At 41.2% G+C, this 25,001-nt stretch overlaps 1 protein-coding gene across 4 annotated transcripts; it reads right to left on the bottom strand.

Moving 5' to 3' along the window:
- Positions 1-1,341: 1,341 nt before the first annotated feature.
- Positions 1,342-23,705, bottom strand: LOC110960896 (immunoglobulin-like domain-containing receptor 2). 4 transcript variants are annotated; one of them, XM_022208307.2, is made up of 11 exons: positions 23,515-23,705; positions 19,099-19,488; positions 16,828-16,947; positions 11,627-11,683; positions 9,445-9,591; positions 9,161-9,328; positions 8,588-8,716; positions 7,904-8,249; positions 6,991-7,714; positions 5,502-5,534; positions 1,342-5,152 (listed from the first exon to the last, which is right to left on the bottom strand). In XM_022208307.2, the coding sequence occupies exons 1-10, from the start codon at positions 23,630-23,632 to the stop codon at positions 5,502-5,504; spliced, it is 2,232 nt and encodes a 743-aa protein (XP_022063999.2). In that variant the 5' UTR covers positions 23,633-23,705; the 3' UTR covers positions 1,342-5,152. The 4 variants fall into 4 exon arrangements, with proteins under 4 accessions (XP_022063999.2, XP_022063997.2, XP_022064001.2 ...); XM_022208305.2 differs by lacking the exon at positions 5,502-5,534 and having other exon boundaries at positions 23,515-23,699; XM_022208309.2 differs by lacking the exons at positions 5,502-5,534; positions 8,588-8,716.
- Between the last annotated feature and the right edge of the window lie 1,296 nt (positions 23,706-25,001).

The following is a 25,001-nucleotide window of genomic DNA, read 5'->3' as shown; positions in this document are numbered from 1 at the left end:
CATTCATTTCTATCAACTTAAATCCATCTACTCTGCAGCTACTGTGTGGAAGATCATTTCAAACTTAAATCCATGTGCTATTCAGTATATTTTTAGATTGCACAGGCTTATTTATCAGAATTATGATGCAGGAAATGGTTGCACTGATATAAAAAGAGGTCTAAAGTAACAACAGTACATTTAATTACATCTTTACATGAATAATTTCACACTAAACCAGTTTATATTTCGACTTCGCAACATTTAAAAGGCAGCTTTTTACTACACAAGAAGCTGCTTACTGCACAGACTGAGATTATTACCTCCGCCAGGAGGTTATGTAATCACCGGAGTTTGTTTGTCTGTCTGTCCGTCTCTGTGTGTGTGTGTGTGTCTGTCTGTTAGTCTGTTAACAGCATAACTCAAAAAGTCATGGACGGATTTTCACCAAATTTTTACAGGATGTCCGGAAGAGCAAGAGTAAGAATCGATTAGATTTTGGAGGTGATCCGAATCACCGTCTGGATCCAGGAATTTTTTGAAGGTCGAAGGACAATTGAGAGATGGCCTGGTGATTCGGATCACCTCCAAAATCTAATCGATTCTTACTCTTCCGGACATCCTGTAAAAATTTGGTGAAAATCTGTCCATGACTTTTTGAGTTATGCTGTTAACAGACAAACAGACAGACACACACACACACACACACACACACAGACGGACAGACAGACAAATGGCATGGCAGAGGTATGTGCTCTCCGAGTGCTTTTCTAGTTAACACATGTAATCAACCCACGCCAGCAGCAGCTTTACCACATGAAAAAGTGATACTTTAGTTCCGCATTACAAGCATTAGTTTTCATATTCAAGTACATTCTGACTTATCTTCATCTAAGCAAACTTGTGAATATGTTTTTAAAAATTACAATAGCGTGTTTCTCTATTGGGGCTGTTTTGACATTAACAGTAAGAAACATATGGACTTACTTCTCAGGAGTTGAACACTATTCTAAGAACTGTGTGCGTTTGGTTTGATCAGATTTAACAGAAACCAAAAGGTCCATCGGTTGTCATCAGATTCCAAAAGTCTGACTGATGCACACACATATCTGGCATTCTTCCATGTGTTTAACCAGAAAGAGGCCATAAAAAACAAACACGCACTGGTACACTGATGGAATATTTCCCTGCTGATGCTTCTGTAAAGATGAGAGTTGCTCAACAACATTCCTGACATATTCTCAGGCTGTGAGCGGTCACCATTTTAACCAATCCCTCCCATCACAAACATTCAAACATAAACTCATAAGACAAGATCCAAAAGAATGAGTTCTTTCCTCTGCATAAATGACATAAAAATAATTCCTCTTCTCTTGTTTATTTGATACAGTTCTCTTTGGAAGAGTCAAAGAAGCAAATGGTGGTGATAAGGATGTAAAAATACTTAATTAAAATCTGTTTCGAACAGAAGGAGACATGTATCAGCAATGGAAGCTATTGTAAGTATTAATAATGTTCATAATGCAGGTTTCAGAGGATTTATTCTCTGTAGATGAATATTTAAAGAGCATTTAGTCATTCTGGAGCTTGTGTTAATTAGATGTTAGGTAGTGTAATATATAAAAATCAACATTTTATAAGCTCTTCATTAGGGATGTCCAATATTATCGGCCTGATAGTGGCATAAAAATGTAATATCGGTCAGTATCGTTCTCAGGTTTTTTTGCCTATCATGAAACCGATTAAGTAATGCACTGGAAAGTCATAGAATGCATCCAATGGGGCATCACAATAAAAGCAGGCATGTATGTATGTGATGCTACCTAAAATAGCCCACATATATCAGTATCGGTTTATATCCGAATCGGGACTTGAGAGTTGGACAATATCGGCATATCGGTTATTGGTAAAAAAGCCAATATCGGACATCCCTACTCTGCATGTGTTCTGTGATTAAAATCCTCATCTGCAAAGTTATTAGAAAACAGATTAGCCAAGTAAATACAGTGGAATCAATACATCCTTCTGAAATGTGTCATAGGTAGCATAAAAGAGAGACACACTGACATTCCTGCATAGTCTAACGCAGTCCATCTGTACAACAAGCTCAAAAAAACACCTGGGGTTCATATTTCTGCTGAGTTTATTTACTGCAAAGACGTGCAGAAAATGCAGTCGGTCCTAATGTTTGCCTTCATGCATCTTGTCATCATCACAAATAGATATTTTAGAAACTTACAGGAGGTTAAAATGTTGTAACAAACAGGGCAGATATCTGCGGCTGAGCTGGCAGAAGTGATATGTGAGTTTTGACGCAGCTGTGTAGCCAAGACAGGCAGTCTGTGACTAAACAATGAACAAAGACATGAGTCACACTCAATCACACATTGTCTCCTTTACAGAAAAGTAAAGACTCATCTCTCTCTCTCTCGCTCGCTGTCTCACACACACACACACAAACATGGTTGTCAGTACCGAACAGCAGAAAACACAGAGGAAAGAAAACCAACCAACTTGTCTAAAGATGAGCGTGTCCAACGCAGAGGCAGGAACAATAAAAATACTGTACGGTGTGTAGCTAGAACATACATGACTGCTCCTAGTGTGTGTTTGTGTGCGTGTAGCCGCTGATAACACACAACTGGTTGAGCTGTTGACTCAGCAGCAGCGCTAAGCAAACACTGAACTACACTAATCCAGTCAAAGACACTTCATGTCACACTCGAGTGCTCAGACAAACAGAATCATTTACACGTTATAATCACATTGCACACATAAATAGTATAAAAATGTCTTCCTACAGAAATCTTTTAAAGGCAGGAGGCAGTTCACTGTGTACAGAAAATGCTAAATCTCATCAAGCGTTATTCTTTTGGACAACACGGTTATTTTGTAAAAACTCGATCTGGAATGTTTGTGAAAATGTTACTGTGTCATGAATAAAAACCTAGAAGGAACTAAATCACCTGCATATGCTTGAGTCAGATGTGCCCTCATTAGTTTAGTGCTTCATCAGTGTATCTACTGTATCTGCGCTTTATTCCCAGTAACAGAAAATTTATTTTCTGACTAGCGGTTATGCTGTTTAGAAACTAATTGTTTGGCTTTTGAGAGTTCTGTTTCCATCTTATACTGCTTTAAAAGAGTTTGAAAAATGCTCTACTATATAATACATTAATAAAAAACACAATTAAATTGACTGGCAGACCTTTTTTCTAGCTGTGATGTTGCTTGAAGGTACTGAGCTTTAAATTAGCAACATTGTCTGCATGTATGACTGAGGGACAAGGCTGTAAACATATCACCCTATAAACACGATATCATGAATGTTTCAGTAAATAGTCGCTTATTGGCACATGCAACAAATGCACAGCAGCAACAGCACTCTAGCTTTAGCTCCCATTTGGTCTGAACAAACTCTTACGGGAAATATTTATGCTCACTGTTCATCAGCTGGGTCCATGTGCAGTTTGGTGTTAGGCAGCTCATGTACAGCAGGTTTACAGGAGCTTTTATGTGGATAAGAATCATGACACCAAACATCCATCCATCAGTTCTCTACACACACTCTATACACCACAACGTTCACAGGAGGGCAGAATAACCCAGCAGACGTAGGGTGAAGTCAGTGTTTACAAACCGAATATAATCTGCTAAAAGACACTAAACAGCCTCATAGAGCTGAGGGAAACTATGAAGTTGGACAACAATTTGTTACTGTTAGCAAACACTTTTCAGCAACATTTGATCTACAATACCTGAAGTGTTTCTAATGTTTTACTCTTAACTTGTATTATTTAAAATTGCTAGGACAGGTTTGCATTCTTATTACTGCACCAGGGAGAGGCAGAGGTATGTGATGCTTGGCGATGGTTTGTCTGTCCGTCTGTCTGTTGGCAACATTACTCAAAAATGAACAAACGGATTTCGATGAAATTTTCAGGGAAGGTCAGAAATGATACAAGGACCAAGTGATTAGATTTTGGCAGTGCTGGGGCTTATAGTCTGGATCCACGGATTTCTTAAAGATTTCAATATCATTGCGAGATAGCGGCACGGCGTCACTGTAACTATGACAACAAGTGAACACTACTGATCATGACTGGGATCCTCCTACAAACCCGTCGCTGCGGACCACAAATTTCATCTGTCAAAAATCCTACTGTGCTCTCTCAGTGCTTTTCTTACTTGTATTATGTTAATCGTAACCTAATTCTGTAGAATAATGCTGTTGCTCATTTGTTATTTTTAGTTATGATGCAGATTAGCTCATAAGCTAACTGGCACCACATTTACATTGACGCTCCTAACATCAGTGTTGCTTAATGTGAACGGTCACCCATAAATAAATAAATAAACATTTTGGTAATGTCGGTTACTGCTTCTCGCTTTTAGTAACATTAAAGTCTCATTGCAAAAAGTCTGACTAATGCTCTGATTATAGTCCCACGAGGAGACGCACACGGACGCAAAGTTTGGCAATACACTACTTTCTAGTCTGCATGGAGGAATTATTTAACACACTACTGAGATGCGAGATGGGCTGAGATGACCAAATTTACGTCACGCAGTCTCGTGGACCTTCGTGTAACACTGGCCTTAGGTGCTATATTCCCTAATGATGCTACTGAATGACACAGTGTGCATATTGTTTACAACCGTAGCTACACTAATGGTGTTGTCATATACCGTCTATTCTACAACTGTGCTTTTAATTCGAATATCTCATCTAATGGAAGTGAATGCAGCCATTGTTGCTGGAAGAGTAAAGAAAGTCTTTTCTAAAGGGACGAGGGAAACACTAGCAGTGTCCTGCTGGTCGGGGGGACAGTCCAGGTCATTCGCCGTGCTCACATCAGTGTTTGTCCAGCTGAGATATATAAGACACAGCCAGTGACTTCATTTCTGAATGATGTCACAAGCAGAAGGCCACCAAAGTCCTGACAGGAAAAGCGTCCACCTCTTCAACCAGTTCTGCTTCACCTCTACTTCATTTCCCCACAGTGGGCCGAGCATACATTTAAGAACTCACGGTCAGTTCGGTCATCTTTTATCAGATGACATGCAGCTCCTGTGAACGATCAGAGCTGCATCTTCCGTCTGATCCAAGCTTTCAGTCTCTGTGGCTTTAAGTCGATCAGACGATGAGGGAATCTCGGCTGAGAAGAGTGCTCTGGGGAGGATAAAAAAAACAGTCTGAGCAATCAAAGCAACGACAGTGAATTTATGCTGAAATATTAAGTTACATCTTGCTCAGTGAAGTGAAACAGTAAAGAGGCTGTGGACATTAGCCAAACAGGGTTATTATGGTGAAGAGGAACCTGGGACAAACTGCTTTTCAACTTTGTTTGAGAGGAGTTAAAAATCAGTTTTAAGACCCTTAAGAGTCCAGAAAGTTGACTCTCATTACATTAGTTCTTTGTTTAGCTGTTGAAGACCACTTCGACCCAGGTTTGTCAGTGAGGAAGCAACCAGTTATGACTGTTAAGGAGAGTAGTTGGATACAGAACAGAATATTCTACCTAGTATTCATTCTGGTAGCTTCTGAACCTGACCTGTCGAAGGTACAACAACAACACTTATTGGAGGCCTACAAACCTTTTTCAAACTCTTCCCCACCAGGATCCCATATAGTAAAGACAACATTGTACGAGTTTATTATTCTCTGTTTTCAGTATCAACAGTTTTGAAATATGTCGTCTTCTCTGTATAATCGAGGGCTGCAACTAACGACGCATCGACGAGTCATCTGAGCGCAACACGTCATCAAAAGCGGAAGTGAGCGCGCAATGCAACAGAAATCACCGTCCGACCGGAGCGCGGAACACGGACGGACGTCGGTGCTGCAGCGTGCATATATTATGTATGTACGATGCAGCACGGATGTCCGCGTTATATCGTAAACATGGATGTCAGCGTTTACTATACAGCAGTATCTAAACGTGGACGTCCGTGCTGCATCGTGCACACATAATACATGCACGATGCAGTGCCGACGTCCGTCCGTGTTCTGCGCTCCGGTCGGAAGGTGATTTCTGTTGCATTGCGCGCTCACTTCCGCTTTTGATGACGTGTCGCGCTCAGACGACTTGTCGACGCGTCGTTAGTTGCAGCCCTAGTATAATCCATTTTGAGCTTCCTCTGTACTACTAGAAATAGGGTGTACAAAAGGGTGTACTAAATCAAATCTAAAGATAACTTAACTCTCCAAGTGGGAAGGTCGAGAGAATTTTAGCACCAAAAACCTAAACTTAAAGCATTTTTAGCAGTGTAAAAGACGACATGTTTGCTGTACAAGCTCATGATGCTCGTCTGTTTCTTCATTCACAGACAATTTAAACTGATCAAAACATACTGCAGATCACACAAATCACTATAAAAATATACCTATAAATTAGGTAACTGACAAATTAAAACAACCCTGTTTTTCTAACAAAATGTTTTTTTTTTCTTTTTCCCCTTGTCTGCATTAACTTTCTAGCTGACCACTGTATCCGTTGACAGCATCGAAAAGATCTATGCATTTTTATCTTTGCAGTGAGAAATATTAAATGTGAATCACTGCCAGTGACCTTCACCGGCCCTCCCTTCAGGCTACTCCGTCAAATCAAACTTTATTAAACCCCTGATGTGAGCTGCAGGGGAGGGCTGTGATACACTTTTCTAACAAAATGTTGACACACTAGAAAACAACAGTTCAGCCATGTTGTTGTTTTTTGTATGCACTGTTTTCATGACTCTGTTGTTGATGTGTTTGGTGAAAAACTAATCAAAAGGAGACTGGAAACTGTCTCTAGCTGCTGATAATTTAATTTCTGCTTTGACCTGAGACTATCTGACATAAAGTAAATTGAATCCTTGGTGTTAACAGTGTTAACATTGTTCTAACACACATTTTCATTAATTACACACCAATCAATAACTAGAAATCATGCTGAATGAGCTCTACTCACTGTTGATCTGCAAATTAGCACAACCTGCATACAATTCACAGGCGTAAATGTTACTCACCGCTTTCCGGGATTTGTCTCTGGGTTCTTCTCTGCGACCTGGTTGGAAAGAGGGTTGAGAGGAGCGAGTGTTTGCTGGTGGTGGCCGTGGAGATGGCCTGTCAGTTCTGTTTCGCTCTGACTCAGAGTACGGAGGCAGCGAATCCGGCCTGTTGCTGGGCGAGCGACTGCAGTGTCGACTAGATTCCCCGCTGCTCTTTTTTGAGCTGCTCTTTGAGGGTGTGTCTGAATCTTCCTCACCACGGGCCCCACTCTTCCCCTGGCCGACCCCTCTCAGCTTGGCCTTTCGGTCCAGCAGGCTGTTCAAGAATGTAGCGTCGTAGTCTTTCTCTTGAGAAGAAGTTGACGGTGGACATACTGCTGGAGGCGGTGGGACGGCCCGCTCCCTTTCAGAGGTGGCCCTCCTCTTTTTGGGTGAAGGAAGCGGGCTGATGTTATGTCTGTTACTCTTCTTGCGTCTGTGATGCTCTTCACGGTCGCTGTTGTCGTCGAGCTCTTCGTCGTTGCTGTAATAATGCTGAGGCGGACCGTCGCGGTAGGAAGGATATCGATTAAACTCCCGGAGCTCCATCTCATAGTCTCCTCGCTCTTCCTCCCTCCTCTCTGCTCCTCTGCCTCCTCTCTGTTTGTACGTAGCAGCGAACTCCTCCAGCTCGTCCAGCGAGCCCGTTCGTCCTGCAGTGCGGTACGACTTCCTCTGCAGATGTTCTGAACGAGGGTTCCACCTGTAAAACACGAGAACACGAGATTGGGAATCTGGGGTGAGGGGTTTGCTTGTACTGTTTTACTGCATTATTATTTCTGGTGTCTGTAAAGCACTTTGTGTTGCATTTTATTTGATGAAAAGTCATATATAAATAAAGTTTGATTGACATGTAAACGGAAGGTGTTTGTGGATTCAGAAATGTCCGTACCTTTTGTGGTTTTCCTCCTCACTGTGGTTCTGTTCTCGCTGGTTTCTTCCATGTCTGTGTGACTGAGAGGATGATGGAGGGTCGTCGCTGTATCGTCGTGGAGGAAGAGGCTCATCCTGGTCGTGGCGGGGCTCTGAGTCAGGGTCGTCACGGTAACGATGGGGCGATGGGGGATTATCGCGGTAACGCTGCGGCTCTGGGCTGCGGTTGTCGCGGTGACGCTGTGGTTCGGGCTGAGCGTCGTGATCGGGAATGGCTGGCAGGGCTTTCTTCTGGACGTTTCGGAAGGTTTGGCGGAAGCCGGCTTCTCCCTCATGGAGGGAGCTCAGCTCAGACAGGCTACAGGCTGCACAGGTCAAAATAATATAACTGATGAATGTGGAATGACTGCTGAGAAAAACAATCAATTGAAGAGAAACATCCCAAAGCACAACACTGCAGATGAAGAAAATCAAGATCTGGAAGAAATGATTCCAAGGTTGGAGTGACAGTGGTTAACGCATATTCTTTCTGTTAAGTAGGCATGCACACCTGCTACATCTGAAGCCACATCTGAGTCGGCAGGCAGAAAGTTTGAGCACAAAGAGGCATGCCAAGATAAGCTGGAGAGAATGAAAAGCCAGAAAGACTACCAACACTGTAAACAGCGTGAGCATGCTTTAGCAGTCGAGTTCTGGGGCTTACACTGGTGACTGATGGACCTGGAAGGATTGAAGTGAGCCAGCTGTTTCTCTACATACTGTAGCACCCTGAGAGAATCCTGATCCTGAGGTGAAGGCACGCGGTAGGGAACCCCTACAGCATGCATCGGCACTGCAGATACACACTTGACTCATCACCATGGACAACTTGTGTGTGTTTATTGGTTTGAGGATCATACTGCTGTTTTTGCATGTTTTCTGTTTGACATTTAAAACAACAATTCTACATTCAAACACATGACAGCTTTTTGGTATAATTAGCAGAACAAAGCTGTCAACTCACAATCTTAAAAATACACAAACAGCAACTTACAATGTTCACAAATAGTAATCAAACATAATTAAGAGACAATTGCATTCCTTGTGAAACTTTTTGAATGCTCTGTTTGAATGCCTGATGGACAGCATTTCCAAACAAAATTTATCTTGGAGATTATTCCAGCCCTAGGAGTCTATCCAAACTCAAAATAAACTCTGGGGATGATTTTATAGGGATAAAAGACTGAAAAAAAGGTCTTTAAATCCTTTAAAAATCAATAAAAAAGTAAGACCTCACCTGCTGTGAGTAGGGTCCCATCTGAGGGAGGGACAGAAGACATCTTGTCCACTAGTGAGGGGGGAGCGATGGGGACCATGGTTGGGACGCCAGAGACAAAGTACGGAGGATAGGCAGGTGGCTGAGGGGTGGAGGCGCCCGTCTTTATGCCCTTCCCTGCCTCGTACACTTAAAACAAACACACATTCTCATTCAGGCTTTCTAGAAACAACACACTTCTTTCAAACAGTGTCAGTATTCTGAGCACAAAGCTTCACACCCCCTGAGTTTGTGTTTGCACTCACAGTGTCTGGGGCAGCAGCATGTGTCGGGGCAGCACCAGCAGCTGACGTAGCAGCAGCAGGAGTGAGGACAACACTGACACCAGCAAACCCCAACCAGCAGCAGGAATAACACACTGCCGAGCGCCACCGCCACCACAAACACCCACTCTGTGAAGACACACAACACAAAATCCTGCCTGTAAATAAACACACATTCACGAAGGAACGGTTTGATTTGATTACCACACACACACACACACACACACACACACACACACACACACACACACACACACACGCCTGAATTACAAATGGCTTTTTGTGCTTAGAAGCAAAGAGACCACACTTTAATTTTGATTTTGCTCCAGCAACACTCTCCTCACATGGACAGTATGAGAAAAAAATATTCTAAAAAATGATGCATTCTACTTTCTTCTGCCAAAAACTAGTGCCTACATTACCCAAGATGCAACACAACACCAAACACTTAGATCAGAGATTTTTGTGTGTCTTGCAAACAGACTTATTTGTGTAAAATCAGTTCCTTTTCACATCCACGTCTGTATTTTGACAGTATCTTCCTGGTCTTTAAAAAAGTAAAAGTCACATCAAAGCTGCTTACTGAATATTATATAATATATAATGTCTAATTTTTATCATGAAAAGTAATTCAAGTCTCTTAAAAATGCTAAAATATATTGCAAAGTTGTTGGACTTTTGAATACGTTTGTGATGAATTAGAACTAAAATAGTAAATGAATTGTATAGGGGGTATCTTCATTACAAATAGACATCAAAGCCCAGTAAACCTGGAGGTCATACAATGATTAGTGATTATTAAATAAAAATGTTTATCACCTTTCATAACCTTTATACAACCTCTCAAGCTGCACTATTGACAGAGGATGACAAAGATTTCATCCAAACTAAATAATTCTTTGACTGCACGTCAGTTGCTCAAACATTTAATGAAATGGTCTCATTTATTTGTTCATGTGATGTAATTCTCACAGAAACAGGATACTGTGATGCGACAAAACACTGAGAGACAATTTTAAACTGTAAAGCTTTGGGGAATCAGATAAGGATAAAAGGCCAGATTGGTCGAATGTGTTTCTAGTTTTTTAGTAAGTTTTTCACGTCTTTTTTTCAGACTGTGACAAATCAAAACAAATGATAACTAAGAGAATGATTTACAACAACAACAACAACAAAGATTTTACTTATGTTGCCAGAGTACTGCAGTGTTGAAGAGAAGAGTACGGTCAGTACACAGATAAACTACATGTGTCTGTCTATGGGGACAAAGCAAAGGAAAGGGAAGGAGAGGGCAGATAAGGAAATCTTTAACAATGTAAAACCAAGGACAACATTCTCCGTCATACACATGCAGGAAACCTGATTTTGCTACGGGAAGGAAAAGGACAGTTTATGCTGCTCTGTAAGATACTGAAGATCGGGCTGTTAAAACAGAAGAGCTTGTAATGTGATCTCATTTGCAACCACCATGACTCCTCCACTAACACACGCATCATTTAACCGGCATGTCAGAGCACTGTGGGAGTCAATGCGGACAATAACACTTACTAACGCAAGAGTAACACACAGACAGGCTTGCAGTAACCATTCAGACTAGTGAGTCATATCAAATCATTCTACTTCCACACTAACCATACATTCTTTTACAATTTTCTTAGAACTCTGACAGACATTAAAGGAATGTGATGCGACATAAACAAAGCTCCCTCCCTCCTGATTGCTGCTTTTTTCCTGGTAGTATCCAAATGATGTCAAATGACATGTTGACCGCAACCATAAATAACCATAATGACCATAATAGCTGTTTTCCAACACAGCTCGTCTTCATGGGAGCAGCGGCCAGCTCATTATTTGATGGGTGTGGATCAGCCTGTCGGGGTAAAAACAGCTCTGAACTTAACTCTCTCAAAGCCTCCCTATAGCTAGATCACAAACACCTGTTGTGTTATTTACAGATGTGGGATGAGATTAGGTTGGACAGTCATTAGCAAAGGAACCATTAAACACTGTGCAAAAAGTTTCTTGTGTGTGTCAAAACTTTTCCCATTGAAAATGCCACCTCCATGACCATTGAAATGGTTCCTACAGCCACAGGTTGAGCAGTAAGTAGTGTTAGTAGAAAAAGAAGAAAGCAGGAGAGGGTGAGAATACATTATGCCCCTACCTGGCATAATCTTCAAATCAAAGTCTGGCAGCAGATCTTCAGGTACACCTGAGAAACCTGGAGAGACAGAGCACAGGTGACAAGAGGAGAGGAGAGGAATAGATTTGATATAAACTGGAATGACTGATTCACAGAAGGTTACCGCAGCAGCAGCATGCATTAAGAGAGAAATAAGACAAAACAGAGCAAAATACAGAGAAAGAATGAGAAAAATATAGAAGACAGAAAGAGCTGGCAGGTCAACAGAAGCATGCATGACAGGATATTCTGCTCTTGTTCCAGAAAGGCACCACATCAGAGGAACTGATGAGCAGATTGATCAGGTGGTTTATGATTTTAAAGACAGACTGGAACATGAAGCATTCTGGTCGAGATAATGTGATCAACAGGCAGGAGCTGTGAGTTGTGTTACATGCAGAGCTGCAAATCTCACAGGTGAGGATACGTCTCAGTTCCAGAGCAAGTTAACAGGCTGCCGAGAAACATTTGGCTTCAAATATTCTTTCTTTCTTCCTTCCGTTGTCGGGTCACTAAAGCGAGTGGCAAATATTGGATGAGACCCACAAACAGCCACCATATGTCCATTATTTTTCTCTATAATAACCTCCCCTAATTAGATTCATTGTCTTGCTTATTTGGTAAAAGCTTCTACTGACACCTGAAGTCCTAAACCACCTACTCTTAGATTTTCTAAATGAATGTGTTCTTACATCATACTGAAAGATGATCCTGAAGTTTTCTGACAGTGTTACAGAAAGTACTTTAGTACTTGAGCGAATACTTGAATCTGACCTCCACATAATTTTACCAAAGACTGAAAATGACAAGTTAGAGTGTCACAGACTTTGGGACTACCGGGCTTTGCAAAAGTTCTGTTACACTCGGTTTCATGATCTTGAGAGACGTTTACATGTCGGAGTGAAAAATTCCATTAAATAAACTGAAAGTTCTTCCTTATAGGCAGGTGTCCTTAACACAAATTTTTTTCTCCGGTGAAGTTGTATCAAGATGGAAGTCAAAAGAGTTGAGATATCTGCTCTCCTTCATGCTGGCCACAACAAATCTGACAGAGCCAAGCAGCTGAACATCAGCCGGATGACCGTCCACAGAGTCGCGGAGAGGCTCAAGAATGGTGAAGATCTTTCAGTGATCTTTCAACAATGGTGAAGACCTGAAAGATCTTCACCATTCTTTAGCCTCTCCGCAACTCTGTGGACGGTCATCCGGCTGATGTTCAGCACAAAGGAGAGCAGATATCTCAACTCTTTTGACTTCCATCTTGATAAAACCTCACCGGAGAAAAAAATTGTATTAAAGGACACCTGCCTATAAGGTAGAATTTTCAGTTTATTTAATGGAATTTTTCACTCCGACATGTAAACGTCTCTCAAGATCATGAAACCGAGTGTAACAGAACTTTTGCAAAGCCCGGTATTTTGTGGCAGTGAAAAGGGAACAATAACTTATACCCATATGTTGCTGTTAAAAGTTAAAATAATGATTGTTTTATCTTTGCTAAAATCATAAAGTTTGTTTTTTCTTCGCCATTTGTTTTGGAGTTTAGGCGAAACTCTTTGGGATATTCACAGCTGAATTAAAATCAGGCTAAAACACATTAAGAACAGTTGTAGATATAGTATTGACTGTCGTTGAAAATGAGACGGGGCCGACTTAATTAGCACCGAGTGTTGGGACGAAAGAATAGCTTGGCAGGTTCAATGGGGAGACATGAACATTTTAACTTTTTAATTACAAAATGTAGAATTCCTATGGGGAAAAAAATGACAGAAGGAATTTTTAAAAAATCTCTGGCTACTGAGAAGAGTGGGTACATTCTGCATATTTATATTGTCTTACGTAGTTTTATTTTTTCTTACAAGTCCAATTCTAGCGTTAGATTCATTACTTCTGCACATAATTCAGGCAAAAAGAAAAGAGAAACATCAACATAGGAAATATCCCAAACACCATGAAAACAGCTATCCTGCTGGTGTTATATCTTCCTTCTTTATATTTTTCTTTCAACACTGCTTTAAGGAGGTCAGCAGATGCCTGAAAGAGGCATTAACACAGCAGATAGCAGTAGTGTGTCACAAGCTGGTACAAAAATGTGCATGACTGCATTTGGTTGGGGTGCAAAATGTGAGAAGTGAAAAAGCCAGTAGAGGAGTGTGATGTGAACAGATACTGGTGTTTTACTGTGACTGTGTGATTATTGCTGGAAGGAAGAAAGGAGTGCTGATCGTGAAAAAGGAGGGCTGGAGAAACAGAGCGCAAGCTGAACTATCTTGGCCTTACTCTGGCTGACAGAGCACATACCTTTCTGAGTGTCTTTCTGGAAGGCTAAACATGTTCTTTGCTGGATTTGAAAACAGAAAGAAACCTATTAACCTATTATGCATTTAACCAACTGCGCACTGAAGTTTACATTATCTGTTCTTGTACATTTAAGACGCCTCTAATTTAGTGTTTATCTGTTGCTATGTCTTCTCTCTCTGCAGCTCAAGCAGTTCAAGGCAGCTCACTTGTGGAATTTTTACTGACTCAAGAATTTAGCCTGCAGGCTGGTGATTCACCAAGATTTACTGTCTAACACGCTCGGACCGCTTGTTTAACACTATGATAATGCACACAGGTGGTGTTTGTACACTGCCACATATAATCCTCATATGGAGATAAACTATGAAGTGATAATAGCATGTCTCACACAATCAGAATACTGTTAAGAAGTGTTTTTTTTTTCATAATTTAATTCAAAAAGGTAAACTTTTAAATATCATATATTCATTGCACATATAGTAAAATATTTCAAGCTTTTTAAAATTTTGTTTTGGTGACTATGGCTCCTGAAAATCAGAAATCTAGCATTTCAGACTATTAGATAGACCCTCCAGAAAAACGCGACTATGCGATCGCATGAATTCCCGCATTAATCACCAAAATGCCGCTGATTATGCGGGGGTCAATTATTTCCCAAAAACAGCGCATAATCCCTGCAAGAATCTCACATTTCCACAAAAAAAGGGAAATATGCGGGTCCCGCTTGATTTCACAATTCCCGCATAAAATGAGAAAACTATAACCGATATAAATGGAGTTGCGAGTGAGTTTTTATGTGACGCCCGGCCTGACGTCATCAGTTCGTGCATTCACACACACACTAGAAGCACGAGCTGATGCGGAGCGCGGCGCTCAGAGACAAAAAACAAGAATGGCGAATGCTCAAGGATCACATTTCAGCCAGAGACCGGGCAAAACACTACCCAGATTTACTGCACGAAAGTGGGGGGAAACTTTTTTGCACCCCGTGCAACATCGTTCTGGAGCACCGAAGAAAACCAACCGTGTTGCAGCACTTCTCCACGACACTGGAGCAGGTAGTTTGCTCTACCGCAGAGTATAACTAAGCAGAAAGAATGTTTTATTTCTGAGAAATTTGTGAGGAATGTTTAAGTCATGCTTAAGCTGATAATAAATGAAACATTGGCATCACTTACTGTGATGTGTCTTGCATGTAGTATGTCTGTTTATCTTTATATTTCTCTTTTTCATTCAGTGGTAACAGCATGTAGGAGAAGAATCACCTTTTTTCCCCAATTCTTACATATTTTGCATATTTCACAACTATTCGCATACTTTGCAACTTTCCGCAATTTCCCCGCATAAAATGGCATAAAAACCCCGCATAGTTATACGCATAATCAAGGATTTTAACCCGCGGAATCAAGGATTTTAGCCCGTGTTTTTCTGGAGGGTCTAATTAGAAAATGTCCTATTATCAATCACAAAAATAACACATAAGTCAAACTAAATCCTGTCAGAGAAGGAAATCTACATCTATCTTCTTTTCTTAATACAGCCATAGCTCAAATTATTGCACATAAAATATTTTTAGATTTTTGATGCAGGTAAAACTGATTGAATACGATGTTTTGGCCCACTGAAGTTGACAGCGTACAAGAGGAAAAAAAAAAAAAAGAGAACCATTTTTCCCATGTCAAACTAAATCCTTTGTGTGTTATGGTGTTTTATCAAAGTTTTGCATCATAAGAAAAAAAATGGAGCAACGAAAACAATGAGACTTAAAAGGCAGAGTGTAGAAATGCTGAATTTTCTCCACCTCCTGAACTTTCAAGGGTCCACATCAGTCGAGTGTCTCACATGGCATCACCCTCCATCTATTGTATCACTGTGCTGTGCCCTCCCTCTTCCACATCATTAAATCTTCCCTGTCTTCTTTTCTGCGAAGCCATTTGCTAAAAAGACAAAAGACCCCCTGAGCTATTCGCCGTGGCCCCAACTGTTGTTATGGAAACACAACAAGTGCTTCACATGCCATATTAGCTACACCAAGAGCGGGAAATGCAGCATGTCGGGATTTCGGGCCTCTTATATCAGGGTAAATACTGCTAAAATCAACTCATGCAGCAAAGTCATACCATCCTCCTTTTCCTGGAGCGTTTTCTTCTCCTGTCTTTATCTGTAACATCTTCTCAACACTGAACAGAAGCCCCTCATCCTACAGCAAACTGTAAAGGCTTATTGTTCAGTACCTGTGTGTGCATTTGTGAGCGTGTCTTTTTGTGCATACACATAAGTCTCTGAGTGCCAGCCAAACCAAAGTTCAGCCTCGGAGTGTTCTAAGGCACCAAGAGCCACAAAGCCTCTCGGCAGTTTCTATGGCAACATTTGTAAATGAACAGACAAGTAGGCTGTTACTGTAACACAACACATTACAGGCAGATTTACATGGGACACGGTCAAAGGTTGAATATTAGTGTCAAAGACTCAAACAAGCAATACTACGTTTTAAATCCTAGCTGTATTGAGCGGCACAGTATGAGTGAATACTGATTAAGCAAGACTGCCCAGGAAGTGGCGCTGATTGTTATAAATCAGATCATTAATGAGTCTGCATTGTGCTGTTGGCCGTGAATGGGTCAGATTCTGAAGGCCTTGTTATGTAGCAGGTAGAATAACTTATTTTACATTAAATTATGTGTTTTTTTAGGGTTTACTAATAATTGCATTGCTCGATCAGGCTCGCTTGAGTCCTGCAATCAGGACAAAACATAGAAAAGAGACACAGAGGAGCTTTTCACAGAGAATACACGGTTTCCTGAGACTGAGCTCTCCTGCTACTTTCTTAACTTCAAAAAGTCCTTTGCAATACACACACTAGGAAAGTAGCAGCAGCTTACCAAGAACCAGCAGCTCCACTGAGGCCTCATTCTGTCCTTCCAGGTCATCGGATATAACCACTTTGCAGATGTAAACTCCACTGTCTCCCCACTGGACCTCTCCTAGTCGCAGGTCTGCCTCTGCAAGAAAATAAAGAGGTTTAAAATGAGAGAGAAAATCATCTTACCTTTCTTTGTTTTGTGTGACTAGGAATGAAATAAATCGATAAATCAGAATCCTTCTTGAAATAAGCATCTCACAGAACATAAATGGTGCATATTTGGAGGTATTAACCTTAAAAACACTACATTTTCTAGATGCTACATCTGATTTAAACACATAAACAATACGTGCCATGCCATGCATTACTCCTATGAACGTCTCATTCTGAAGCCACAGGCTTCAGTCAATCCGCTGTTCTGAGAAGTATTTCCACAAGATTTGAGGGCCTGGCTGCAGAGATTTGCTTCCATTTAGCCACTAAATCGTCCCTAACTGAGGTGAGGTAAGCTGATGTTGGGCGATAAGGCCTGGCTCACAGTCTGCATTCCAATTTCTCCCAAAGTTGCAGAATGTGGTTGAAGTCAAGGATCTGTGGCGGCCAGTCAAGTTCTTCACCAAACTCAGTAAAGCAGAGTAACCCAAACAATTAAAAAAGAAGCTCCACACATTAACTTTAAGCTTAAACAGTGTTCATATTCTAAGAGCTCAGATTAATGCATAAAGCTGCATAATCGATAAGGCAATGGTTTTTCTACTAAATAAGCAAGATTCTGATGAAATGCTGCATGTAAAGCCATAAAAACAGTTCAAATGTGGTTTAGCTCAGGAGTTAAATGAGTCAGACAATACTGGGCCACCGACTCCATTGTAAGGGGCTGGAACTATAAAAACAGCAGACAGGAAATGGGTTGTATAATTCCCTTCCTTTTCCTGCTAGCCAAGGAAGCTGGAGAAGAGGCAGACTGAACAGCTTCTCCTTCAAAAAAGGGTCACCTTCACTAGTTCAGCATACAGGCTTTCATTCTTTATTGTTTACTTTAGCTCAGCTCTGATTATTTTCATTTAAAGCTACCTGGTTCAGCAACATCTTCTGTTGTTTTCTTTGATTCATGTTACCTCCACAGTGTGTTACTGTATTCGCTGTGGTGTGTGCCCACTGTGTTAGTTATGTGATTAACAGAACTCCCCCTGCCCAGTGCATGCTGGGACAGACTCCAACCTCCCTGTGACCCTGAATAGGATTACATGGGTATGGATGGCTGGGCGTCTCCAAAGGCACCAAAGGCAGAGCTTTCACTTTTTTGTCCATTTACAACACTACAGTGACCTGTTTCAGGACAGTAGGTGGAGTGGGACAGAAAAGGACAAGAAGTGAAAATAAAAGCTCAAACAAAGTCTTACAGTGAGACAAATGAGTGCTTGGATGGTGGGATGTCCAGAGATCCAGAGAGGAAAAATAAAGGAAGACATTGAAGTACATCAGAGGGAAAAGAGTGAGAGGTCAGGATGAATGAGAGGACAGCGTGAAAACCGTTTCTTTTATCCGCGTTCCTCCTTTCAGCCAGAGTTAGAGCTTCATAAATCTGAGGCCGGCAAACAAGAATACCTCTCTGTATTCAGCAAGTACACACATGCAAGTATGCACAGAAGTGTCCTGTGAAGCTTCCTAGAATGACACTATAGCAATGCAGCAAAGAAATGTAGAACTGAGGGCAGAGGAATGGCAAAAGCATGTATTCATGTGGCTGCTGCATCCAATGGCCTCAGTTCTGCGCTTCTTTGTAAAACTAATAAATTTAGGAGCACAAAAGGCTTGATTTTAGTGAAGGACTAATATCCTGATCCTGCAGCATTTCACTCTGACTTCATTTTGGTCATTTACTCAGGAATCTAAGGGAAAGGTGGGTAAATATATGAATTTATTGCTTTCACGATATGCATCAGATTTGGCAACAGACAAAACAAGAACATAACTTTGAATCAATATGTTGTAAAAAAGCAGAGAAGCGTCTTTTTCCTATTGTACGAAGTAAACTGGATGCAAATGTGCAATGTTGAACCTGACAATGCCTGGCTGGCTGCTTAAGTCTACAATATTTACTTCAGTAGTTCTCCAGCACAACCTTCCAAGAGCAGCTAGGTGAAGTGAAATTCCATCTAAAGCTGGTGAGCCTATAACTCAGCACAAATGTGTTGGCCTGGCAACATAGCTGCTGTGTGATTTGAAAAAGATCATTTTCAGCAGACGAACAACAGCAAAGGTGCTAGAGGAACCACAGATGTCTTACTGTTGATGATGGAGATGTCTCTGTTCTTGTAATACTCTGACAGTGTGACTGAGGAGCCAGAGATGGAGGCCACGGTTCGGACGGTCCGGCTGTTATCAGAGCAGTCGAGGTAGTTCGCCGTCATCCCCGCTTCGTATCCTCCGCCGACTCCTCCAGTTCCGCCTGTCAGCCCTCCTCCTCCTCCCAGGCCTCCACCCAGGCTGTCAGGAAAGCTGAAGGAGTCCCGCGTACGGTCACGACAGTACGACTTGTAGACCCACTGCACCACGGCGGTCTGGGTGGACACGCTGGTGTACTGACACGGCAGAACCACTGACTGGAACAGCACCGCATACCTCTTCTCATCTCGGACAAACACATGAACACCGGAGCAAGACGGGGGGAAGACACCTGAGAGAGAAGACAAGGTGGAAAGATCAGCAAAGTGAAAGAAAGAAGGGAAAAAAATAGGTAGGTTTAGAAAATCATGACATTCATGCTGTAATGACTGATTTTAGGTAATTTTCAATGATTAATCAGTGATTATCTGGTGTGGAATGGAGAGGATCTGATTCTACTTGGGCAGGACAAACTGTACAGGAGTGAAGAGGACGAGACACGAATCAAACCTACTCTGTTAGACTGAGTTTGTGTCTCGGAGGATATTGATATCTCTGATTACCATTAAAAATAAATATCCATAAATCTGATGAGAAATCAAACAAAAATGATGCCTCTGAGAACTCCAGAACTATCCTAACCAAGTGTTGCTTTGTTTATGAATTTATGGATGAGCTGCAAACAGGAACTGTCAAAAGGGAAGTGTCCAACTTTAGAAACTTCTGTCTAGGACAAACTCACCATTGATCCAGCAGCTAAAAAAGGTGTCAGTAATAACTGTGAAATTATGGGGATTTAAGGAACACAACAGCAGGCAGCCACACAATGATTCAGACGATGAGTCGATGTCTAAAGAGATACTCGTTAATGTTCTAAAAAAATCTGACAAAGCACATACTCTATTCCATCAGAAGATAGAAAATCTAATCACCTCCATTGTCCAGAACACATTCAACATTCCTTGGACGAACACTTACATAAATTCCTGGATATTTTCATTTTCCTTGTAGCTGAACTGAAGCAAGTCATTGTTCAGTTTGGCAAGATAAACAAGACTGTATTGAGAGTGTTTGAGTTGCTTCTGCTCAGTGAAATCTGACTGTGAGCTGAGCTGACCTGGCCTTGTTTTGGGCTTCTGAAGCTGCGGGACTCCGGCTCACATGATCACCAGGATCTTGGGATCGGCAGCTTAACAGCAACACACGCTAGAGAGCCGACCATGTGAAAAGCACATGCACACACCCAGAAACATCTGTGTAATCTGTGTGTATTTGTCAGTCTGAGGGAGGTGGGAGGTGTGACTGAACCGGACCAGTGAACAAGGGAGAGGTGAGAAATAATACGGGGGCGCTTCACTTAATCCAGACCAGGCCTGAGTTTTGTTTTCTTTTTATTACTGAGAACGAACCTAACTGGACGCCCACACATGGTGTCAAAGAACCGACTGATAAAATCTAGAATACCAACAAGCTGCAGCATGCACAACGTTATGTTAAGAATGTTCTAGCTTCTCAGATCTCAGGTATATTCAAATCATATAAAGTTTTGACTTTTTGATTTGACAAAACTAAGAGTTTGAAGGTTTTAATTTGGCCTCTGGATATTTTAGGAGGGCTTTCATCACTACTTTTGACATTTTAAAGACTGGACCATCAAGCATATTGTGTATAAAATGTCATTTTGAGAGGAGTTCTGCATATACATGACCAGCAAGAACATTAAAAACATGTCTAATATTCTGTAGGTCCACTTCCTGCCACCAAAACAGCTCTGACCAGCTGAGGCGTACACTTCACAAGACCTCTGAAGGTCTCTTGTGGGATCCGGCACCAAGAACTGAGCAGCAGATACTATAGATGACTTTTTCCCACACATTTCACAAATACTCTATTGAATTGCGATGTGGAGAATTTGGAGGCCAAGTCAACACCTTGAACTTTTTGTCATGTTCCTCTTACCATTTCTGAAATATCTGCAGTTTGGTAGGGTGCACTATCCTGCTGTAAGAGGCTGCTGCCTTCAGGGGTACGCATAGACTGGAACAATGTTCAGGTTGGTGTACTCCATGCTTGGTGGTGCATGTCAAAGTAACATTCACCTGAGCTCCAGGAACCATGATTTCGTAGTAAAACACTGACCAGAGCATTACAGTGCCTATGCTGGCTTGCCTTCTTCCCACAGTGCATCCTGCTGCCATCTATTCCTTAAATAAACATCGCTTATGAGGTGAGAGAAAATTTGATATTCGTGGGCTTGCTCACAGACCCATTGTAGGTGGTTCTGGCAGTGGACAGGGGTTAGAATGGGTAATCTGATCGTTTTGCATCAACGCAGCCCTACATGCAGGAAACTATGATGCACTTTGTGTTCTGATATCTTTCCATCATAATCAGCATTAAAGTTTTCAGCTATTTGTGCTGCAGAAGCTCTTTGGTTGAAAGTCCTCAAGTGCACCAGTGAGCTTTTCCATCTATCACTCTATAGTCGATACACTGGTTGCTGCTCCTTGGGCAACTTAGGATCGATAATAACTACTCCAAACAGGGAACATGACACAAGATCTGCTGTTTTGGAGATAATTCACCGAGAAGTCCTGCTAAATTGGCCTTGAGGCCCCTCTACTTGCTCATTGTTCCTGCTTTGAAGACATCAACATCATGAACTTTGGGACGTTGTAGGCAGCAACTGTTCACTTGATGTTGTAAAAAGATAATCAATGTGATTCACTTCACTTGTCAGTGGTTCTACTGCTGTGGCTGATTGATGTGTGCATTGTTACTGACAGAATTAAAGCCAGAACTAAAAAAATAATAAAACACAAATCCACGATTACAACTGAGCACCATATAGTTTTCAAGATGAAAAAAAAAAAAGCTAAATCAGATTATAAAGCAAGTCAGATCCACCACCAATCCTCTCTTCAAGTGTTTTTGCAGATTCAGTACTCTAAAATTAAAAAACAAAACACCAAAATGTAGTTAACGTAAATTGTATTTACAGTTGACATTACAAGCTATTGAAAAGTAAACAACAAACAGAGGTTGTTCTTCACTTTCATGGTAGTTTTGTGCTTCTAATCATTCTATTCTTCTTCTGGTTTCGCTATCATCTGAGGTCAGTTAGCTTTTACATTAAAAGTCTGACTTTTTTGGGGGGGGGAGGGAGCATTGTTTCAAAGTAAGCTGCCTAAAACCAGAAATTCCTAAGGGCGAATGTTACTTCTAAGAACTTCAACCAAAAAAAAAAAGGCCTCAGTGGGATCAGAGGCTGTGGGTCGATCCTGGATTTATTAGTTTTCAGAGGAAGCCACCTCCAGAGGAGAAAATGAAAGCAAGAGGGAGGGGGAAAGAACGGTCACACACATATTTCTATAGGTTTTACTTTTTTAAAATTAGATTTCTACCTGTTTTTTATCATAGATATGCAATTTATTGCAGCTGATGCACTTCGATACAGAATACTAGAAACAATCATGTCATGATTTGCATGAATGCACAAACGTAAGTGGTGTACCATACGTAGCTTTCAAATTTGACAAATTAATCTGCTTTGGATTTTTTTGTATTCTGTAATTTTAAAGGTATGGGAGTATTTTATCTCTATAAATTACATAAAGTTGGTCTATCAATTGTATGAAGTGGTAAACTCTCATTTTACTGAAATATACTCTGACCTTATTTCCTCATTGGTATCCTGTTTGGGTATTGATAAATATTAATTTTATCCTTAATTAAGTACTGATACATTTAAAGGTACCTTTTAATAGTTTTTAAGTTATTAGGCTACAACCAAATGAACTGGTAAACTAAATTGCTTTTTTTATTATCACCAATTGGCTCCGTTTACATTTACAGTGGTTGTTTCAGATGTTTTTGAAGATATTTGCCCAGTTTTTTTGTCTATATACACTATATGAAGAGGTCAACCATCATTTCACTGAGAGACCCAGTTAAATTTGTCTGAAGTCAAACCTGCTAATCCTCAACCCCCAAAGCTTCTGGTCGGATCATTCACACATGACTAAATCCAAACTAACAGTCGACTGCAGCACAGCTCGCTTAACCGGTAAACGAGCCAGAAAATTGCATTTACTAACATTTGAAAACAGTACAATTATTAATGTTAAAAGAAACGTTAAAACAAAGAAGGTATTTTCGCCCCAACACAGCATGTTTAGTAATGCAGGTTAGCTTAGTTATCTCCAGTACAGCGACATTAGTCGTGTTGTTACCGTTACTTTAAACCTGACTTTAACAACCTGTTGCAGCACTTTTCAAACAGCAGGTTCCGTCTTTTCCCATATGTTTCTTCTCTTACCTGCCAGGAAAACGGTAAAAATCCACCACTTTCGGGTCGAAAACATGCTCCGACTCCTGCAGGTGGATTTCGCGAACGTTTTGTGATGAACGCCGTCCCGTTTTCTCCACCGTCTCATCCCTGGACGGTGTCTGAGGCAGCGGACAGCCAACAGGCTCTTAACGGGACAGTGGATCCACTGGCAGACCGGCGTCAAGCCTGCCAAAATAAAACCTCACCGGCTTTCAAAATAAAAGCTCTACGCTCGGCCGTGTGCCGCACGTTCGTCCCGTCTGGGCTACCTGGTTGATCCTGTATGAGGTAATCCTGCCAGTAGCATATGCTTCTCTCAAAGATTAAACCACGCAAATCTAAGTACACACGGCCGGTACAGTGAAACTGCGAATGGCTCTTTTTTTTTTTTCAAAAAAAAAACAACAAACTTTTTTCCCGTTTTTTTTTTTAGAAAAAATGCAAAAAAAAAAAGTTTTTTTCTGCTTTTTTTAAATGCAAAAAAACCTTTTTTTTCTCCCGTTTCTCTTCCCTTCCCCTTAGCCAACCTCCTTACAGACTATCAGATCAAATCATAACGGCTAAATCTGGTTTCCAGTGTTTGTGGTCCAACCTCCACACCTGAGCATCACAGTGAAGCTATGATGGAGCTGCATGATTGAGAAGAGAAGATAAACTTCATTCATCCTGCCAGAGTTTTTTTTTTACTAGAGTACAATACAACCAATAAAGGTTAATGAAATATACACAACTACACAGAGGTTAAATAGAAATAAAACAAGAATACAAAATGTGAAGTGTCTCGGTGTTTGTGTGACGAGTCTAAGTGGATGCCAAGGAATAGTGTCTAAAAAAATAAATAAAACTGAAAATAAAATAACACACTTACAAAATGTAAACTGTAGCAAGAACAACAAACAGATAAACAAGAAGTGAACTGAAAATAAAAGTAAACAGATGTATAGAAATACTGCACTTGAACAATGCTAATACAGATAGAGACAATCAAGGAAAAGTCAGATGCTGCTGCACATGGAAATAAGTCAGTTGATCATGTATTCCTCCTGCAGAAGAGGGAGGAAGTGTACAGTCTGATTTACACTTCCTCCTGCAGAAGAGGGAGGAAGTGTACAGTCTGATTTCCACAGGTAGGAAAGACCTCCTGTGTGGTTCTGTGGTGCATCTCAGTGGTCTCAGTCCGTGACTGAAGGAGGTCTGACAGGACGTCAGTGTGGCATGCAGGGGGTGAGAGGTGTTGTCCGTGATGCTAAGCAGCTTCCTCAGAATCCTCCTCTCTGACATCTCCACCAGACTCCAGCTCAAACCCCAGGACAGAGCCAGCTCTCCTGATGAGACTTAAGTCTGTTCGTGTCAGCTGCCTTCAGTCTGCAAACTGCAACGTAGAAGACGACGCTGGAGACCACCAAGCGATAAAACATCTGCAGCATGTTTCTAAACGCATCCAACACGGTTGTTTAAGAAATGAGAAGCTCCTC

The sequence above is a fragment of the Acanthochromis polyacanthus genome, chromosome 2, assembly GCF_021347895.1.
Source record: "Acanthochromis polyacanthus isolate Apoly-LR-REF ecotype Palm Island chromosome 2, KAUST_Apoly_ChrSc, whole genome shotgun sequence".
NCBI classification, from domain to species: domain Eukaryota; kingdom Metazoa; phylum Chordata; class Actinopteri; family Pomacentridae; genus Acanthochromis; species Acanthochromis polyacanthus.
This window is presented reverse-complemented; position numbering and strand designations above follow the sequence as displayed.

Excerpts from the sequence above, each read along its gene's own strand:
- LOC110960896 (XM_022208305.2), bottom strand. The coding sequence starts at position 23,632 with ATGAGACGGTGGAGAAAACGGGACGGCGTTCATCACAAAACGTTCGCG. Across the intron at positions 16,948-19,098 it reads AGACATCTCCATCATCAACA|AGGCAGACCTGCGACTAGGA; the intron begins GTAAGACATCTG and ends ATTTTCTTGCAG. Across the intron at positions 8,717-9,160 it reads TGGGACCCTACTCACAGCAG|TGCCGATGCATGCTGTAGGG; the intron begins GTGAGGTCTTAC and ends GTGTATCTGCAG.